The sequence below is a fragment of the Paramisgurnus dabryanus genome, chromosome 19, assembly GCF_030506205.2.
Source record: "Paramisgurnus dabryanus chromosome 19, PD_genome_1.1, whole genome shotgun sequence".
Classification (NCBI taxonomy): domain Eukaryota; kingdom Metazoa; phylum Chordata; class Actinopteri; order Cypriniformes; family Cobitidae; genus Paramisgurnus; species Paramisgurnus dabryanus.
Genome location: NC_133355.1, coordinates 29,860,926 through 29,881,535, shown reverse-complemented (window position 1 = coordinate 29,881,535; position 20,610 = coordinate 29,860,926). Strand labels below are relative to the sequence as shown.

The 20,610-nt window shown below is 37.8% G+C and overlaps 1 protein-coding gene across 4 annotated transcripts in view; it reads left to right on the top strand.

Annotated features, from left to right (window-relative positions):
* ptprua (protein tyrosine phosphatase receptor type Ua) overlaps nt 1–20,610 on the top strand; it is a 354,316-nt gene that overhangs the window by 61,830 nt on the left and 271,876 nt on the right. For all 4 annotated transcript variants that reach the window (XM_073812654.1, XM_073812653.1, XM_065290946.2 and 1 more), the window contains exon 2: nt 18,375–18,503. In XM_073812654.1, coding sequence (XP_073668755.1) covers nt 18,375–18,503 — 129 coding nt within the window. The remainder of the gene's footprint in view (nt 1–18,374; nt 18,504–20,610) is intronic.

Here is a 20,610-nt window from a genome sequence, read left to right as displayed (position 1 = left end):
AAATGGCAGAACATAAAGCTGTGATTGTTATGGGTGTGCTCGTGGAGAATGACGAAGAGACGATGATAACGATAAAAATTGAACTTTTAATGAAAAATGGAACATTAACCATACATACACGTAGACATATACAATAACGGACAAAGACTATGGCTACGTTTACACGTGTGCCGCTATTTTCATAAACGGACATTTCAACCTCTCCGGTTTCAAAAATAATATCTTGCACACATGTCAGTTTTCAGAAAAGTGTTCATTTACACATACCTGTGCATATCTGCCGCCAAGAGAAGCTAAAGCCCATGTAAGCCAATCACCGGCGGCGGACTGGTTCTTCTTGTTGGAGGGAGGAGTTGTTGCAGTAGGTGTTCGATGAGGTTAAAGTACAGCAAGAGTGATTCGAAATTAGACCTCTACGTGTGATCTGTCAACTCGCTCTCGAGGTACGTTGACACCATCCGCCTGTCGGTTCTTGCAGCAGCGCATGAAGTCGAACACGCGTAAAATTGCTGACCTCCAAGCACTCGTCTCTGCTCCTCGACATAATGGAGCAGCTGTATTTGCAAAAACAAACTCACGAAACGAGTTTGCACAAACATAAATGTGATCATGGAAGCGTTCAGAGTAGCAGTCACATATAAACATAGATCGCCGTTTTGACGTAGGTGTGAGCTCTTGCACATACTGTGACGTTGGCCACCTAAACATCTGTTTGTCTCAGTTTACATGCAAGCGTGCAAACAAAGGTTTTCATAATATCCCCTTTGGCCGGAGTTTTTAGAAAGAATCGGTTTCAGAGGAGAAATCTACGTTTACGTGTAAACGAAGGGCGCAAACAAAGGTAAATGTCTCAGTTTTTCAAAATAACCATGTACGTGTAAACATAGCTTATGGCAGTGTTTCTCAACCATGTTCCTCAAGGAACCCCTTCCAGAATGTTTTAGATGTTTCCTTATTTAAAACACCAACTCATCAGCCTCCTTCCAGAATGTCTTCCTAACAAGCTAATGATTTAAATCAGGTGTGTTAATTAAGGAGACATCTAAAACATTCTGGAAGGGGGTCCTTGAGGACCAGGGTTGAGAAACAAACAGGATTCAAATAGACAATGAGGATAATCAACATAATGGATGACAGGTGAGGATAATTACAAAACACAGATCAGGTGAGGGATTGAAGAGGATGATGGGATTTCGGTCCAGTTGGGGAGGACAGGCACGGGAAAAGACTAGGAATATAACAGTAATATTACTTTAATCTAAACTGTATACTAACTAAGCTATGGCAGAATGTTTCTATGGTTACCTCAACATCAATCATCATAGTTTCAGGAGTAAGTCTTGTTCGGAATGATCATTTAGAGGATTAACTCCGGCAAATGTGGTTGTCACTCCCAAAACTTTTACAGTTTGTATGAAAAACATAGTACTGTATCTAGGCAACAGACCAGCGACCAATTCTAAGCAGCAACATCACTACACGCATTCTATCAACCGAGAACAGTTTGTAATCATGCTATGCCGAACCAGGCTCAAGTGGAAATATAACCGTAACCGTTCCTTCAGCACAACTGTGGAAAAGCGCTATATGTTTATAGATGAAGTTGAATGGTTTTTGGGTGCACATGTTGTTATGCACAAACTTGAAGTGAATCTGGGTTTGTTGCTGGTGTTTTGTGACTGTCTGTCAGACAGTATTTATTTTCTCCATGTGGGTCAGTTTTTTACAGAAGATGTGCCGCTGTGAACACGCTTCCCGATCCATCATAAACACGTTATTCATCATAACTCTCACTCGGTGTTTGGACTGAGAGCAGGCAGAAATGGCACATCCACCAGCAGAGACACAGAGTTGCTGATAAACACCTGGACGTCCTGCTGAAATAAACTCACCTCAGACCGCAGGAGATCTCACCAGCCGCGAACAGCTCACAGTTTCGCTGTCAAATAATAGACTGCACACATTGTTGGGAGGTCTGCAGTTGTTTGAAGAGGGTATAAGTTTCGTGACTTTCTAACATATGTCACTTGATCAGAAGGAAAACTTCTTGGAATTTTAAGGTAAAAGTACCTTCGTAATTTATGTTAATGGTCGTATTGTGCAAAGTTGTATTTAGGGAAAAAATACCAAAATATAAAAAAATGACTTTTGTCATCAAAGCCAACCACCTGCTTCATTCTGGTATGTATATAACACACTTTTTGCAGATAGGTACAATTAAAGTCCTGTTTCAGATTTTGTCACATATTCGTACATTTACATGCAACCAAATAATCCGTTTGTTATCGTATTGATAGCTCAATCGGATTGAAAAGCCTTCATGTAAACACCTTAATCAATACGATTGAGGTCGATCGGAGGCAAATATCAATCTTATTGAAAGGGGTGGTGTAGTCCGATCTGTGATCTGATCATCAAGAGAAAAGTATGCATTTAAACGCGTGCATTTTCTCATTCGGATGCAAAATACCTTGTGCACATGCGCAGAACAATGTGCTTAAGTTAACCTGTGTCTTATATTTACATCTTATTTAAATGTCACATGATTCTCATCACAGAAACGTACAATAGCAAGGCAATGTCAACATGCATTATTAAGATAATTTGGTCACCAGTGTTGGGGAAAGTTACTTTTAAAAGTAATGTATTACAATATTAAGTTACTCCCAAAAAAAGTAACTAATTGCCTTACTTAGTTACTTTTCATGGAAAGTAATGCTTACGTTACTTTTTAGTTACTTTTGCGTTACTTTTTCTTGGCTGAGGCTTGATCTCTTTCAGGCCTTGCAGGTTTTTTTTATGACTGCAAAGTTCTGCCTTCAGAAATTGCATATTTCTACACAAAAATGTCGAGCTCTGGCCTGCTATTTCAGTTTCTGACTCAAACAGTTCCCACACAGGCGTGTACGCATAGAGTGCATAATGTGACTACGTTTAGATTAATTCAGGACATAATTTTTTCGAATTATGTTAAAGGTATTGCGGAGGATTTTCTTTTTCCGGGTGGATCATCAAGACTATTGGTCCTCCTAGTTGTCAATCAGGAGTGTTGCGCAATTGCATTTTTTAAAAAAGTGGAGAAGGCGGTTCGCTTCTAAAATTCGAGAAAATCCTCTGCTACACCTTTAAACTAATTAAATTGTAATTAGTAGTAGAATTAATGAAACTTAAAAAGTAAATTACATTAGTTTTTTAAAAAAGTAACTCAAATATTAATGTGTACATTTAAAAAGTAATGTGTTACTTTACTCGTTACTTCAGAAATGTGATATTATTACGTAATGCACATTACTTGTAATGGGTTACCCCCAACACTGTTCGTCACACGCTGTACATTCTGCAGCGCTAATGTTGTTTACAACTTTTTCCATCTCAACTTTGACTCTGTAAATTTATCCAGAGATAAAGCATGAACTCGAGGTGAGATGCTGCACGCAGCGTTGCCAAGTCCTCTGTTTTTTTTACGGACTTCAGATTTGGGCTACTTTTAAACTGTTTCCAAGTTTATCTTTTTCTGCGGGTTAAAGATGAAAAGATTTAGTTGATTAGTTATTTATTTGGGATGTGAATTAGCCTGGCTAACACCAGACCAGTCTAACAGAGAATGAGACGTGGTCTGGGAACCAATATGCTCATTTCTGTATTTAAGGCGTGGTTTACGAATGCCCAGAGCGGTTTATTGGGCGCTACAAATGTCTATCAAATGCATCTGTACGTAGCTCATAGCCAATCATTTCAATTATACCAGATGACGTATGTAGAGCGACATCAATTCAAGCTTCAACAACTTTTATCGGTACATGTGCACACAGCTGAAAGCCATGCAACTAAACCAGTAGCTGTATATTGATATTGAAAACCAACACAACTTAGTGGCACTGTGACAACCACAGTACAGGCATAATGACAATATGATATTAATAAATACCACTTACCATTTATAAGTTAAATGGACTTCGTCGACGATGATGCTTAGAAGGTTGGTCCTATAAAACTCTGTAGCTAACATGTCTTGCCATATCCAAACATCCTTCTTGGATATAAAATTGTTTAATGCCAAAAGTTGCTTTTTATTAAAAATAAACTTGCGTTCAAAACTACTTCGAACACTATCTAAGGCTGCATTGAAAAGTAACTTCGCGTCTGCTGCCGTGTTGGTTAAACAAAACTGATTCGATGTGTAAACTGCTTCTGTCGCATCGAAGTCGTCATCGTCTTGCTGCCCCCTCCCCGTTCTGTGATTGGTTCCCTATTTCAGGGGGAAAATTGGTCCATGGTTTCCATGCTAGACTTGCAGCGTGAATAAATTTGCATGAGGAAACCCAGGCTAGATGTGAATAGTTATTAGGATGCTTTTGGGCTAGTTTTGAATGTCTATTCACTATGTCTATATTGATTTTCCTACTGTTGCACAAAATTATAGCTATATCTATCGATCCATCATACCACATAAGGCGTTTGTGCTTGGGGGAGGGAACCAACTGGCAAACAAGGGAACTGTAATACTTTGAAATTAGCGAGAGAGTGCGGCTTCATGTCTCTGTTAGGGCTGGGTATCGATTCAGATTTTCCAGATCGATTCAATTTCGATTCACAAGCTGTCAAATCGATTCGATTTCGATTCTTGATTCAAATTTCGATTCCGGTTCTCGGGGCAGTTTTTATACTTCAAGTGGGTAATTAATTATTAAAATCGATGAAGCACCTGAAACCGCCATTTTAAGCACTGAATTAATGAATGACAGGCTTGCATCTTGCTCCTTGGTAACCTCGCGCAAAGCAAAAAATAGAGTGACATCTAGAGAAGAAGACTAGTAATTCGATTAACGTTAATCTTTCGTTCAATGTTTGCAGAAATAAATATGAAAAAAAAAAACGATTCTGCTCTTTGAGAATCGATTCTGAATCGACTACATAAAAAAAAAAACGATTAATCGGAAAATCGATTTTTTTGCCCGATATTTAGATTGGACAAATAAAATATGAATTCTCGTATTTCTATTTCATTAATAGCTCAGACAAAATCACAAAGCCAATGGTTTGGTCTGGGGGGCGTGCCCCCCCCCCAAACACCACCTATGCTTCCACATCTAAATATCCTAGGGTGGGTTTTGTGCTTCGCAATTGTGACGTAAATTAATTTAATGCAACTTCACCCAAGATTTTTATAAGGCAATGGTTAGATATTTTACAGCGCGAAACCCTTTCAGATTCTCCTCTCAGTATAAAATAAACAGGTTTACAGAGGATTTTACAGCTATCAACTTTTCCTATTTAGTATAAAACAAACAAGTAGGATGATTTTACAGCCAAAATACCCTTTCAGATATTTTATTATTCACATAGTAGCTATAGACATGACTTTTACCTGCTTACCAAGATTCTTTTGTACTTAACCATAACAGTAATTAACCTGAAGGAGCATAAAAATCTCTCTAAAGTCTGTTGTATGGGCTGTAATGTCGGCCGCTGTCTTTGACATGAACTAGACAGGCGCTAATTGGCATTCGTGTTTGTACAGCTTTGCTGAAATAGTTGCAAGCGTATCAGCTTGAGTCAGGCACTACCGCGGCCGTACATTGATGGACGTGTCACGCGTGCCGGCCATAAAGAAAATTACTTCCCATTCAGGACTGAGATCAATTGTTTCCTTGGATAGGGAGAGACATTTGTAACCGCTTGACTATAAGTAATTGCCATGAGTTGATAGACCGCGCTCTCTGTTTAACCATTAATAACACTTCCTGTCTGTACAGGCCATCATTTCTCTAGAGGAAACAATATCAGAAAACACGCATTTATTTACTTAACAGGCCACAAAACATACCGCTGCTTTATTTTACTGGCAGTTACCTTCGAAGGCATGCGTGACTGATTTGTGGGTGCAGTTATATGAGTAAAGTGCTCTTTATGGGCAGCAACTTTATATGGGCTTGGTTACATTATGCAGGAGACCTTTTAGAAGAGCCTTTGAATTGTGAACAAGCTAAATATGTCTTAAAATGCCACCTATATAGGCAACTTTGTGTAGTTTTTAATTTTTCCATCTCTTATTTAGATGCATCTTTTGCACTTTGATTTGACTTCTTGCATTTTGCTGCAGGTAAACATGAATTTTATGACAGCGCTACAAATGGGGACAAGGGGAAAGATATTAAATCTTTTAAGAAACTACTGCCATCAAAGGGAGCTAGAGAGTAAAAATAAACAGGAATCTATGTGGTGAAGGATGGGAACAGGCTGTGCGCTCTCACACATCAAAGTCAGTGAACGGATCGCGTACACCTACAGTACATCTCCAACTTTCAGCTTTAACGTTCTGCAAATTACCTGCTCTGCTTTCAAAGCAGCAGCTGACACATTCACAGCATGGTTTTTATTTACAAGACTGCTGTGTCTCACCACACCCTGCAGAGCTGTGTAGAGACATTAGACAGTTTCAGTGTTTGAGGATAGATCCTGTTTCTAAAGCTAGCTGGTTTGCTCTCATAAAGTGTTGTTACTGTGTGTTTCCGTGTCGCTACCGTGTGCTTCTGTGTCATTATCATGTTGTTACCGTGTCGTTACAGTCTGTGTCGTTACAGTGTGCTTCTTTGTTGTTACTATGTGTTTCAGTGTTATTACCATGTGCTTCCATGTCATTACCGTGTACTTCTGTGTTGTTATCGCGTGCTTCTGTGTTTGTTACTGTGTGCTTTCGTGTCATTACCATATGCTTTTGTGTTGTTATTGTGTGTTTCGGTGTCAGTACTGTGTGTTGTTGAAGTGTGTTTTCATGTCATTACCGTGTGCTTGTGTGTGTCGTTACTGTGTGATTCCATGTCATTACAATTTGTTTTCGAGTTTTTATTTTGTGCCTCTGTGTCGTTACTATGTGCTTCTGTGTTGTTACTGTTTGCTTCCATGTCTTTACTGTGTGCTTTTGTGTTGTTACTGTGTCATTACCGTGCGTGTCTCTGTTGTTACCATGTGCTTCTGTGTTGTTACTGTTTGCTTCCATTTCATTACTGTGTGCTTTTGTGTTGTTACTGTGTGTTACTGTGTCATTACTGTGTGCTTCTGTGTTGTTACCGTGTGCTTTTGTGTCATAACCATTTGTTTCTTAGTCTTAACTGTGTGTTTCTGTGTCATTACCGTGTGTTTCTGTGTCATTACCGTGTGTTTCTGTGTTATTGCTGTGTGTTTCTGTATCGTTACTGTGTGTTTCCATGTCATAACTGTATGCTTCTGTGTCGTTACTGTGTGTTTCTGTGTCATTACCGTGTGTTTCCATGTCATTACTGTGTGTTTCAATTTCATTACCGTGTGTTCCTGTGTTGTTACCGGGTGTTTCTGTATCTTTACTGTGTGTTTCTGTGTCATTACTGTATGCTTCAGTGTCGTTACTGTGTGTTTCCGTGTCATTACCATTTGTTTCTGAGTCTTTACTGTGTGTTTCCGATTCATTACCGTGTGTTTTTTGTTGTTACTGTGTGCTTCTGTGTTGTTACCGTGTGCTTCTGTGTCATTACCACGTGTTTTCATGTCATTACCATTTGTCATTTGCATTTGTTTCTGTGTAGTTACTGTGTGCTTCTGTGTTGTTACCACATGTTTTCATGTCATTACCATTTGTTTCCGAGTCTTTACTGTGTGTTTTCGTGTCATTACTGTGTGCTTTTGTGTTGTTACTGTCTGTTTCTGTGTCATTACCGTGTGTTTCTGTATCATTACCATGTGTTTCTGTGTCGTTATTTTGTGCTTCTGTGTCGTTACTGTGTGCTTCTTTGTTGTTAATGTGTGTTTCTGTGTCGTTACTGTGTGCTTCTGTGTTTTACCGCATGCTTCTGTTTTATTACTGTGGGTTTTTGTGTCCTTACTGTGTGCTTCTTTTTTGTTACTGTGTGCTTTCTTTGTCATTATCGTGTATTTTGGTGGTGTTACTGGATGCTTCGGTGTTGGTCTCATTTGATTTTATGTGATCACTGTAGTTTTTTGTAGTTATGGTGTTTTTTGTGTCATGAGTGTGTGTTTCTGTGTTTTTATCATGTACATCCATGTTGCTCTGCACTCTTGTGGGTCAAATTTCTGCAATTTATTCCAGTTTCAACAGAATGTCTTCATAATCTACTATCATAATGTAATAACATCTCAAATGCATTTCAAACAACCATGAGACCTCTCTACACCAGCCACCCATCATTCAGACAAAGTTGTTATGCGCCCTTCTTTTCCTGATGGATAGAATAAAGTAGCCTGGTAATACCATCCTCTGCAACTTCGTGGAGTCTGGCAGGGCAAAATTGACAAGCGTTTACTTTCTCGTGGGGGGTGCTTGTCTGAAGTTTTAAATCATTGGTGTAAACGTAAGCCAATTACATAACGTTTGGTTATGACGTGTGTTATGCGTCAGCTCTGTTAAACGCAGCTCTTTGTTCATTTTGAGTCTGTCAGAAATGCTGCAATGTAATTGCAAGATTGCAGCATGACATGGCAATATTTAAGGACGGGAAAAGAAAGGAGACACTGACCTGTCAAAAGGGTGCCAGTTCGAGCTCGACAGATAAAAGAGACAGAGTTAGACCCTCTACAACTCCAACTCCTCCCCAGTTTCTGACGATCGATAATAGTTGATAAATTAAACTTTTCCCAAAACGTGTCGTAAGTAGGGCCACAACATCACCTTCATTCAAAATGTTTAACAAACAATTGAGCCGACGTACGAAGTCTGACGTAGTCAGGCTAAGAACAAAGTCCCACATTTTTTTATGATGATTTTCTTGTTTCCCTTGAAGAACAATGGGTGTAAACACAATTCTTGTTCACTTTGAGATCTGAGCATTTTATTTATTGCCTCCCACACAAAGCTTTTTACATATTTTACTTTAAAAACATTCCTTTTTCAATCGTTTTATCGTAATCGTTTTGTATATCTTTCTCCAGAAATAATTACCAAACAATTCAGTATAGCTTTACTTAACCCTACTAAAAAGACCAGCTTAAACCATCCTAAACTGGCCGGATGGTCTTAGCTGGTCTACCAGCCTGGGTTTAGCTGGCTATGCTGATGCAGCAGGCTGGTTTTAGAAGGGTTTTGTCCACTTTTTTAGCTGGTCAAGTTGGTCTTAGCAGATCAGGCTGGGAAACCAGCTGACCCACTTCCTTTGTCAGGTTGGGTGGACCAGCTTAAATCAGCCATCTTCCATCTTAAAGAAAAGATTAGCCAAGCCAAGCTGGTGGGTCAGCTGGTCTCCAAGGCTGCTTGACCAGCTAAATAAGTGGTAAACCCCCCCACCCAAAACCAGCCTGCTACACTAGCTGAAAGGCCGGGAGACAAGGTAAGCCAGCCATCTTGTTTTAATAATCTGCTTTTAAGTGGTCTTTTTAGGAGGGTAGTGTTAGATTTTGGATTTAAAGAAGAAAAACAAAACTTTTTGTATGTTGTTTTGAACCCTGAAGAAAAGAGAAGTTAAAGACCTTGACTGACGCATGAGGAAAGCACGGGAACATTGTGTGAAAGGAAGAGTAAAGCTCCTGCATTATTTAAAGAAACAGATGGAGAGATAAACAGAGCACAGGCCCTGAAGTCTCCATCACTGCACCCCCTATGAGCCGGTCTACAACACTCCTTTATCACCTTAACAATTCACACTGTTATACGGCTCTGTGCATAAATACAAATGTGTCTCATCACGCAAGCTCTCTAATTCTCACATAGTTGAAATAAAAGAAAACAGCTGAACATTAGTGCCGTGTGGTGGTAGAGGCAAAATCCTGGTCTCTGTCTTTTAAATCATTAACATTTGGATGATCTACTCCTTTAAGGAAGGACCAAACCAAACCGTTTCCAAAATAAAGTTGCAGACGTGAGGTCGGTTTACATTGGACGTCCCTGACACACCAAATGGATGGTGGCCAAGCAGCACGTCTGTTCTACCACGTCTGCAGTACCAGTTTTAGCCACAAGTTTTGTTATTGCAATACCAGTTTTGGCCACATTCCTACATACTGTTCCTTTAAGCCTTATATTCAACATGCATCAATCTGCACAAAATGCACAACTCCAACTAATTTATGTACTGGAGGGAACGTCTTACTCCCGTTGTGTATGTGCACAATAACAGCGGGTTTTGAAACACATTCAGTCAAAGCACGGGCTTCATAACATTAAGCAGCTTTTGCTATCATTTTAGCAATTAGCTGTGTCGTTTCGTCCTCTCACCTGTTCTCATCAAGATAACTTATGCTCGATGGCTCTCTGGTATCTCTTGACATTTGATGTTTAAATATGAGATGATATGAGGGAACTTGTGACGGCACTGTACATTTTGCACTTGACTGACTGTATTTTCATGTTACCAAAGTGAATCTGAAAATTACTGCAACCTTTTGAAACCATAGTGCCTCAGTGATGTAAGGTGTGTTTGGCTTCACAGCATTGTGCGAATGAGCAGGGATGCCACAGTGCGACTGCGCATAGAAAGCTTTTGAATCATGCCTGTACTGATGTCCTACACCAGTCTACACAGCTGTTGTCTACTACACCAGTCTACTACAGCAACTTAGTTGACATCAAACACGCACCCAGTCTTTACACTGCTAAAAATGACTTTCTTACGTATTTTTATCTTGTTTTCAGTAAAAATATCTAAAAATTTTTAAAGAGCAAAATGACCTAGGAAAATTTACCGAGCCCCTAAGGTGACATTGGAGTAAAAAAATCTAAAGTTTAGTTTCATGTGCTCACGTGAAACTTTTATGTGCTCAAGCAAAACCTTCATGTGCAGAATTTTTTTTTAAGTTCAGTTTTGCGTGCTCGCGTAACACTATCGCGCGCGCACGTGAAACTTTCGCTTTCACGTGCGTGCGCGATAGTTTCAGGTGAGCACGCGATAGTTTCAGAAGGAAAAATATCTGCCAATGAAATAAGAAAAATTTTATTGAATTAAGTGTTTGTGAAAAAAGTAAACTTATTTCAAGAATTTTTTTCTTATTCCATTGGCAGATATTTTGCATGTTTTAAACAATAATTTACTTAAAGTTTATATTTTTGGTCTAAAACTAGACTTATTTTCTTGGTTAATTTTGCTCATCAAGAAAAACATCTTGATTTTAGATATTTTTACTGAAATTTGTTTTAGTATTTTTGTCTTGTTTTCAATAAAAATATCTAAAATCAAGATGTTTTTTTCTTGATGAGCAAAACGACCCAAGAAAATAAGTCTAGTTTTTAGACAAAAAATATCTAAAGCAAAAAAATCTGCCTAAACACTAAATAAAAAAAATATCAAGAAAAATGTGCTTACCCCATTGGCAGATTTTTTTGCTTGTTTTATGTACAAAATCACTTAAATAACTTAAATTTGATATTTTTGGTCTAAAAAAATTACCAAGAAAAAGCATTTTAATTTAGGAATTTGTAGATATTTTTACTCAAAACAAAGAAAAAAATACTAAGAATTTTTTTCTTGAAAATCTTTTTTTGCAGTGTACCACAGGTGCTTTTAACGCTTACCAAATATCCAAATGCCGCCATAATCACAAAAAATAAATAGACCCACACGGTTGTTTTCGTGATCGATCACCGATGCCACGTTCGAGTACTTGAGTAATCGATTACTCGTGCCCATCCCTAGTGTGGAACACACCCAAAAAATTATGTACAAAACCTACCCGGCTTGGTTTCACTGCAAAAATTATTGCTTAGTATTTTTGACTTGTTTTCAGTACAAATATCAAAAAATTCTTACATTCAATTGTATTTTCTTGATGAGCAAATGACCATAGAAAATAAGTCTAGTTTTTAGAGTAAACACTTAAAATTTAATTGAATTTGTGCTTAAAACAAGCAAAAAATTCTGCCAATGGGTTAAGAAAAAAATATTTAATTACACTTAATTCAAGAAAAGTTGAAAAAGTTGTTGTTTTTTGCTTGTTTTAAGCACAAATGCACTTAAATTGTATATTTTTTGTCTAAAACCTACTTATTTCTTAGGTCATTTCGCTCACTTGTTTTAACCCTTATATTATGTTCCGGGTCAATTTTACCCGTTTTGATTTTTGAGCTTTCGGATAACCCAGTTAACCTGTGATTTTATTCTTGAAATTTTTTGACTTTTTCTCATTTATGGCCATGAACATGCATGCAAAGTTTGGAAATGCTGATATGTTTTGAAGTGTACCAAAATACTTTTGTAACGATTTTGAGGTTTACGGGTCAATTTGACCCGCATTTTGTCAACTGTATAGACCTAAATAAATATATATATTTTTAGTGTTCGTTGCTATATTGGTGTTTAACTATACTGAAATGGGAGTAAAATGCTTCTCCTCACTGTTTTGAGTACTGAAAAAGACTTTTACAGACATAGATGGTCAAAGTGAGCTATAATTACAGTACTATTTACAATGTATATGAAATACTACTTAATAATAATTTTTGGCAGTGTGAGTGCGTGTCTATTTAAATCCGATCGACTGTGATACTTCACACCAGCAGAAGGGGAGAGACAAAGCACCTGATGATAATCTCTGACATCATCATTTCTCACTGCATGGTTGTTGCTGATAAAAGCTCCTGATCTTCTGTAATAATGATCATCTGTGCGTTTCACAGGCCTCTAGTGTTGGATGATAGCAGCTCTGATTTTACAGCTGTGTGTTCAGTGACTTTCAATAAGTTTCTTCATGGAGAACTGAGGATTGATGGTAAAATCCTGCTCTTAAGTCACTTGCGATGGCAGCTGAGGATTATAAAAACTGATAATGCATGCCTGTCTGTGCTGTTTAACTTTGACAAACTGAAGGAAGTAATGGAAAGTCTTGCCTGAGAGTCTGTTCTTGTAGCTTTGCAGAGAAATATGCATTAAATGTGGTATGATGGATCCATCAAAATCCTGAGAGTAAAACCTATTCAGAAACACTTCTGTATGAAGGGCTGTGTCTAGTCTTAAGTGCTTTAAAGTCTTGGCAAGTTTCAACAGTTTGTTCAGCTTTGGTAGTTATAACTTAACATCGATTTATGTTGGTTGGGTATATAGAGAAAATTTTTTTCAGTGTGCAGCATTATAGAGAGTAATGGATATGCAATTGATGTACAGTATTGTATCAGCCCCGCACTGTCAGAAGAAATGATGGGAAATCATCGCTTTGAAATGCAGCACACCCTGTGGCTCATAAATTGACTTGTTTTTCTGCTGAGATGGTTTATGGTCTTCTTTATCAATAGTATGCAAATAGTACGCAAAAATGATTGCAGCAATAGCTCGTGTTGTGATTGTTCAGGTGCTCTCATCTTGAAAATGCATTTAGATGTGACTTGAACGATGGCGTGTTATGCAGCCCTATCTATTTTGAATGTCTCATTAATATTTCAGATGTAACTTTCAGGGAATTTATTGTTAGCTACCACCTTCTTGTGTACGCCTAACACTTTTCTGGACAATCTGCCAAGCTGCATGCAATGACGGCACATGATTTATAGCCAAGTTGTTTACTGCTAAAATTATGTAAATCGTAAAGACCGACTACTGTATATGACTCTTTCATTCCCAGCCTATACGCTGTGTGCACATGTTTTCAACAGCTTATCAACATCGGAGCAACGCGATCTTGTCAATTTCAATGGAAGCTTGGCAACTTCTGGCAACATGAGCGACACTGAGTGCATTTACAGTCTTACGCCAATTATGTTTAATAAACTGATAACATGTGGGGCCTTAAAAGGATTTCTTTTATCAGGGAAAGCCCATAAATGGCGTAAGCAAAAACCGTTAAGCACAGGTAGTTTTTGCTCATTACCTCGATTTTGCATGGCATGTAAACACCTTAACCGGCTTTCTCACAGTTTTGTTCATGTGCGCAAGTCTCAGTGTGTAAAAGATAAACGTCACACATAGAAGTAAGCGCAAAGTAAAAGTCTCCGCTCGACCAAAGCAGGTGGCAGAAAAACTGAGAAAATAAAAGCTGATGTTACAGTATATTTACAGGTTCTGCAGACAACTGTATATGTACTATAGGCGGTGATGTCAATGCCTGTGAGAAACCTAAGAAATCTCCAAGTCCAATGTAAATGCAGTTGTCGGCATAGCCGATTTATTGATTTGCATATAACAGTTTTCTATAATAAGCAGATTTTTGATAGTTATCCACTTATTCTGTGCACAGGGCTCGAAATTGCGACTATTTTGGTTTGTATGCTTCTGATACTGTTGTCACTTTCTAGTTTGTTTCACTAAACCGCATCTCTGCTATTTTAAGGAGTACTTGACATGTACTCAATGATTTTTTTAAAACTCCTCAAAAAGAATAGAGTAATGGTGACAGCCCTTAATTCAATGTAGAGATATATGCAGTATAGTCCTAACAAGCATTTAAAGTGTTATAAAAATAATTAATTGTGTTTTTTAGCAGGTAGATCTTGTCGGCTTTATCATTTTAAAAGTAGATCACCACACAAAAAAGTCTGGACACCCCTGGTTTACGTCAAACCCACCGTACAAGCGAACGCCAAAATCAAGAATAGCGCCTGACAAGTTGATTCACATCGTCCTCCAGCACAAAATTGTGACAAGCGAAGTGAGGAATACAAAGAGACGGAGAGAGATTAAGACAGATAGAAGATTTCATTTTGTATTATTTTGCAAATTTGTCGCAACAGATGAATTAATACGCATCAGATACAGTGTGGAAGGTTTGTGTTCCTGACAAATTTATAGGATAACAAATACGAAAAAAAATGCATAAGAAAATTTCGGACTATGCTGTGCAAAGATCTGAAAGGGGACATTTCACAAGACTTTTTTAAGATGTCAAATAAGTCTTTGGTGTCCCCAGAGTACATATGTGAAGTTCTTGCTCAAAATGCAATATAGATAATTAATTATAGCATGTTAAAATTGCTCATTTGTAGGTGTAAGCAAAAATGTGATGTTTTTGGTCTGCCCTTTTAAATGCAAAAGAGCTGATCTCTGCAGAATAAGGGGCGGTATTATCCCCTTCTGACATCACAAGGGGAGCCAGATTTCAATGACCTATTTTTTACATGCTTGTAGAGAATAGTGTACCAAAACTAAGTGGGTTGATCTTTCTCATTTACTAGGTTGATAGAAGCACTGGGGACCCAATTATAGCACTTAAACATGGAAAAAGCCAGATTTTCATAATATGTCCCCTTTAACACTGCGTCCACACTTTTAGCATTGAGAACACCTTGAGGCACTGATTATAATGGGACCGATTAGTTTAAACTCAACCACTTTCGTTACAGTCAACAATCTGTCTACACTGGAAGTAATCATTGTTGTACTACAGCAACACATAGCTTATTTTAATAAAAAAATGCACCAGTCTTACAAACACTCTTTATCTTGTATAGCACATAATAAAAGCACAATAAACAGCAATAACATTTCACTTGAAGCTGCACTTGGTTGTTTAAAGTAGCTGCCCGAGTGCATTTTAGAGATTCCCATTGACTTTGGATATGGCCATCCTGAGGTTTTCTAGCTTGTGCTGTGCTGTGCCAGGATCCATCCCGTCCATTAACAGCCCGGCACCTTTACCCCATCTGCCATTGAGTCTCATTCAACCACTGCGCTATCCTGTGACTGTATGTGCAGGCGGTCATTATCAAGGAAAATAAACCTTGAAGAGTGATCAGGTAGACTCTACAATATCATGCTTATCAGTCACGGCTAGATATCAAATAAATAAACAAACGTGAAATATTGGTTAAAAATATTTAATTTAGAAAGAAAGAGAGCATTTTATATGAAAGAGAGCATCAATATATGAAATATAAAGCATTGTGGACTAGTAAGAGCTGAGAGAGCTTTTATTTATGTTGTGTGTCAGTGCCTCCGTGTGTCTGGCTGTAATTTCACCACCTTTAATGTACTGTGAAAGCCAGCGGTTGTGTGAGTGCTTCTGTTTTTACTCTAGGTGGAGTATTAATACACACACACACATCATTACTTTCATTCTGTACAAAAATCAATGCACTGTCATTGTAAAAGCACTATGTTTGTTCATGCAATCATATCCAAAATGTAGTATGATGCAGTGTAGTGAATATGCAATAATATATACAGTGTCCTTCATCATGTGTGGAGTTTTCTCTGTACTTAACAGTTTTTTGTGTTTCTTAAGAGCGCTATCGACTTTAACCACTTATGACTTGTTTGATTACAAATCTAAATCTGTGAAGTGCAGTGGTCGTGCGTCACAAATGTGAAACAAAAAAGACATCAACATTTTGGGTGACATGGGGGCGAGTAAATTATCCGTTTTTTTTTTTTTTTAGAAAGTGGAATATTCCTTTAAGAAGTCACAACACAGGCAAATAAGTGAACAGTGTCCCAATGAGAAGTAAGCTAGGGTCCTTGTACTGATTCACGAGCTTGGGAGCTAGGGAGCTGATTGAGACACAGCCTAAGAGTAGGGGACAAAACAATGCTCCATATGGCCCCTTTGGTGGCAGAAGTCCTGCCTTCCATTTAAAAGAACCAATCATCAATCATTAAAGACTGGTTATTCTCAAGGGCTCTATACAGTCAAGTGAGGCGCTTGCCAACCTGTGTGCATGAGCAGAAGCTGAAACGACCACAGAAAAAGTTTTTTTGCGCAATTTAGTAGCGCGACTTCCCTAACGGGGCTTTGGTTTCACTCTTTGGGCCCTATTTTAACGATTTAAGTGCATTGTCTAAAGGGCACGGTCTAAATGGGTGTGTCCAATGCCACTTTTGCTCATTTAGCGATGGGAAAAATGGTTTGTGCGCCGAGCGCATGGTCGAAAAGGGTTGTTCATATTCCCCTAATGAGTAATGGATGTGTTTTGGGCGTAACGTGCAATAAACACTATTGCGCCATTGACTTTAGACTTTAGAGCAGGTTTTTGTTGGTTAATGGCGTAGTCTATTTTAGTTGCCTCAAAATAGCAACGCGCCAACAATGCGCCTGAACACACCTCGTTTTCAGACCAGAACGCCCATGGGCGCAAAAGAGGGCACAAATGCATTTGCTATTTAAACAATGTGGCGCAAAACGTAAAAATTATAATTGGGCCAGGTTGAAACTAACACAAGACACTTGCGTCGCGCATTGCGCCGGGTGTATGATAGAGCCCTTTGTATCACTCAACTATTCTGTAGTCCAACCCAGACAAAACTGTGAGAAACTGGGTTTTTAAAAATGTGTTGTTACAAAAATGTTGTATAAAAAATGTTTTACAAACAACTAAATAGATTAGTGTTGGTTATGTTAAACACACTTTTAACGCTTTAGTCGTCTTCTTTGTGAAAGGAACTTCTGGTAGATTATTGCAGCAGTATAAACTGTGTTTTTATGTGGATTATTTAATTACTCCAGCACAAAAACAGCCCTGAGGTTCCTTGTTTACTACAAAGTTACCTGACTCATATAAAGTTATTTACAGAAATACTTCATCTGCTTAAAGCTGTGAACTTTTCTTATGAAACATTTCAGAGTTTGATAAAAAAAAATGAATGCAGTACAAAAATAGTTTTTGTTAAGAAAAGTTTATGTATTGCATTGTCCATAGACATCATTAAAAGAGTTAAGGTTTGATATCTAACCTCTGTTTATTTAAAGAGCACCTAATTCATTGCTAAAAAAACGTTATTTTGTGTATTTGGTATAATATGTTTGCATGGTATATGGTTAAAAACACATTATTTTCCACATACCGTACATTTTTGTAGCTCCAGATTTCACTCATTTGAAAAGGTCTGTGTACCTGATTGGCCAGCTAATCTGTACGTTGTGATTGGCCTGAATACCTCTGACCTTAGCCGGAAATGTGACGTTCCTTAACTTACAGGCTGTGAGTCCAAGCGGGATGAATTATGATAATGTCGGTCTTGTCTACATCACCAATCCCAGGAAGTAAACTGTTGCCTACAATCTGTGTGTTTGTTGTAGTCCAAGAAAAGAGATTTACGTTAATAAAAAGCTTTTGTGTGTTGTGTAACCTTTTATTTTCCAACGCAGTGGCTCTTATAGCAAATACCTGGTGAATAAAACAAATCAAAGAAAACATTTGAATTGGTGGTTGTTCTTATCCTAAGCATTATTTAACACTGAAAGGCAGTGCTTGTATTATTTATTAAACATATGTGCAATCTTTGTTGTAGGCATTCAATAAAAGTCTTTATTAACCCTTAACGAATAGAGTAAGTACAAAGGTACAATGAAATATTTTAATTGTAAATGCACTTTGTAAGAGAAAACGTCTACGTCTTACATTTGAAAGACAACTTTGTCAGATCTTTTCTGCAGCTTTAAGAGTGTTCTAAATGCAAGTTGTCATTAACATGTCCATTTTAAATGGGTGTACGTGTATTGTTTTTCTAATGGTGCTGTCTGTCTGTTTTCAGCCGGCTGCACATTTGAGGAAGACTCGGACCCCGGGCTCTGTGAATACCGACAGGCAGAGGAAGATGATTTTGATTGGCAGCTGGTACGGACCCACAGCTTGCCGCACGTGAGCTCTGACCTTACACGAGGTGAGTTTACTTTGAAAACCTAACACGTTGGTTCTTCACGTTATGACTGTCGTCCTTTATTTGTATGTGAAATCGCTGTATCTGACATATTTTATTGCAACAGTTGACAGTTCTCAGCACAGATTGGTTTTAGCTGACAACACAGCGCGTTTTGAAGCATCACAGATGCGCTCCAGGCAAACTGTTACAGACAGCAGGCAGCCAAACTGCATGTGTCCTTTGTGGAGAAGGCAAGCCCAGAATGCTTTTCAGGAAAGGCAGACATATGTTATATTGAAAAATATATATGTTAATTGAAAAAAATTATACAGAGAAAAATCTATAATCAAAATGTAACAATTTTCAAAGTTTGAAATCCTTTATTCATGTTTTCATTAATATTTTTTCAAAGTATATAACAATACTAAACTCGTCAAAACTATGGTGTAACACAACTAAAAGCATTCGAAATAAATTACACTTGTTATATTTTATCATATGCAGTGTAGTCACCCTTTGCCTAGTAAACTTTACCCATTGCATTTAATCCAGAAGCTTGGTCTCGCCCTGAGATATGTTTAAAAACAATATTGGCTGATTCAAGATTCATCCAAAAATAAATACATTTTAATTTTCTGATGAAAAACATTAATATGTTTGGCACAACTATATTTTTATCTACAAAAGTTAGCGGTGGTTTCTTGGACACGGCTTATCCAGTCCCAGACTAAAGTGCATGTTTAAGATGCTTTAATTTAAAAACACACCTTGTCCCAACTCATTTTAAAATATAACAGTGCCATTGTTTTGTCTCAAGATGCACACCAGAATTGTTTTTGTAAGGTTTGTTTGTAAAAACTACTTTAATTTCCTAGTATAAATAAGGCCTTGTTCTGGATTAATCTAAACCCTGTTTGTGAAACTGACCCAAAATCATACAATTTCACTCATTTTTTTAAGATTATGGGGAACATTTCAGTTGTGTTTCCAACCTGTAATGTATGCATTTTGCAGAGGCTCTTATTCAAAGTGACTTGCATTGCTTTCAGACTACATCAGTTCATGCTTTCCTTTGAACTTGAAAGCATTATCTTGCCATTGCACGCACCATTAAAGGGATAGTTCACCCAAAAATTAAAATTCTGTCATCATTTACTCACCTTCACGTTGTTACAAACCTGTATAAATATTTTTATTCTGCAAAACACAAGATATATAAAAAAATGCAATCAAGCTGATCTGGGGCACCATTGACTTCATAGTAGGATAAAATAATACTATGGAAGTCAATGGTGCCCCAGATTGGTTATTCATTTTTTTTTTAAATATCTTCATTTGTGTTCATCAGCAAAAAAAAAAAAATATTTATACAGGTTTGTAACAACTTAGGGGTGAATAAATGATAACAGAATTTGGGTGAACTATCCCTTTAAAGGTGCCATTTGTAATAATTGAGGTAAAAGATTTTTAAAAATTAGTTACACGCATCAAAAGAATGAGAAGAAATAAGGGCAAAGATGTCATTAAAAAAATGACAAGGTATAGGGCTGCAGAAATATCAATCTGAATTAGCATGCTAAATTACTAGCTACAGCCCGACTGGTGTTGTAATACCAGTTTCGACCATGGGAGGCGGTATGCGGGCCACGCACATAACCGCCAGCCAAACTGCAATACACGAATAAGTGGGAGTACAGCCCTACCGTTGCGTCCGAAAACTAAGACAGCTGACTTGTTGATTTAAGATTTATGAATGCAGCTCAGAGAAATGCAATTCGGACAGCCATGGATTCGGACATGCCTTGATGCCTTCCTGCCTTGCAATAGGGGTTTCCGACGTATTTCAGTTCAGGGAAGAGAGCGGAAGAATGGCTAAAGCAAGAGACATTTACCACTATCACAAACATTTGCTGCAGGGAACAACGCGCTCGGAATCACAAATAAAATCTGATAAATAAAGTAACCGAACCAGAGTAAATACTGGCACTGCTTTTCATCGCTGGAGACAACTAATGAACATGAAAGAAATGAGGTTCGACTCCGAAATGACAACTTTTCTTTTCGATTGGTAAGTAAGATGCTGTTAGTATTTCGCTAGAAGTTCACTTATAATAGGCATTGCCATAAC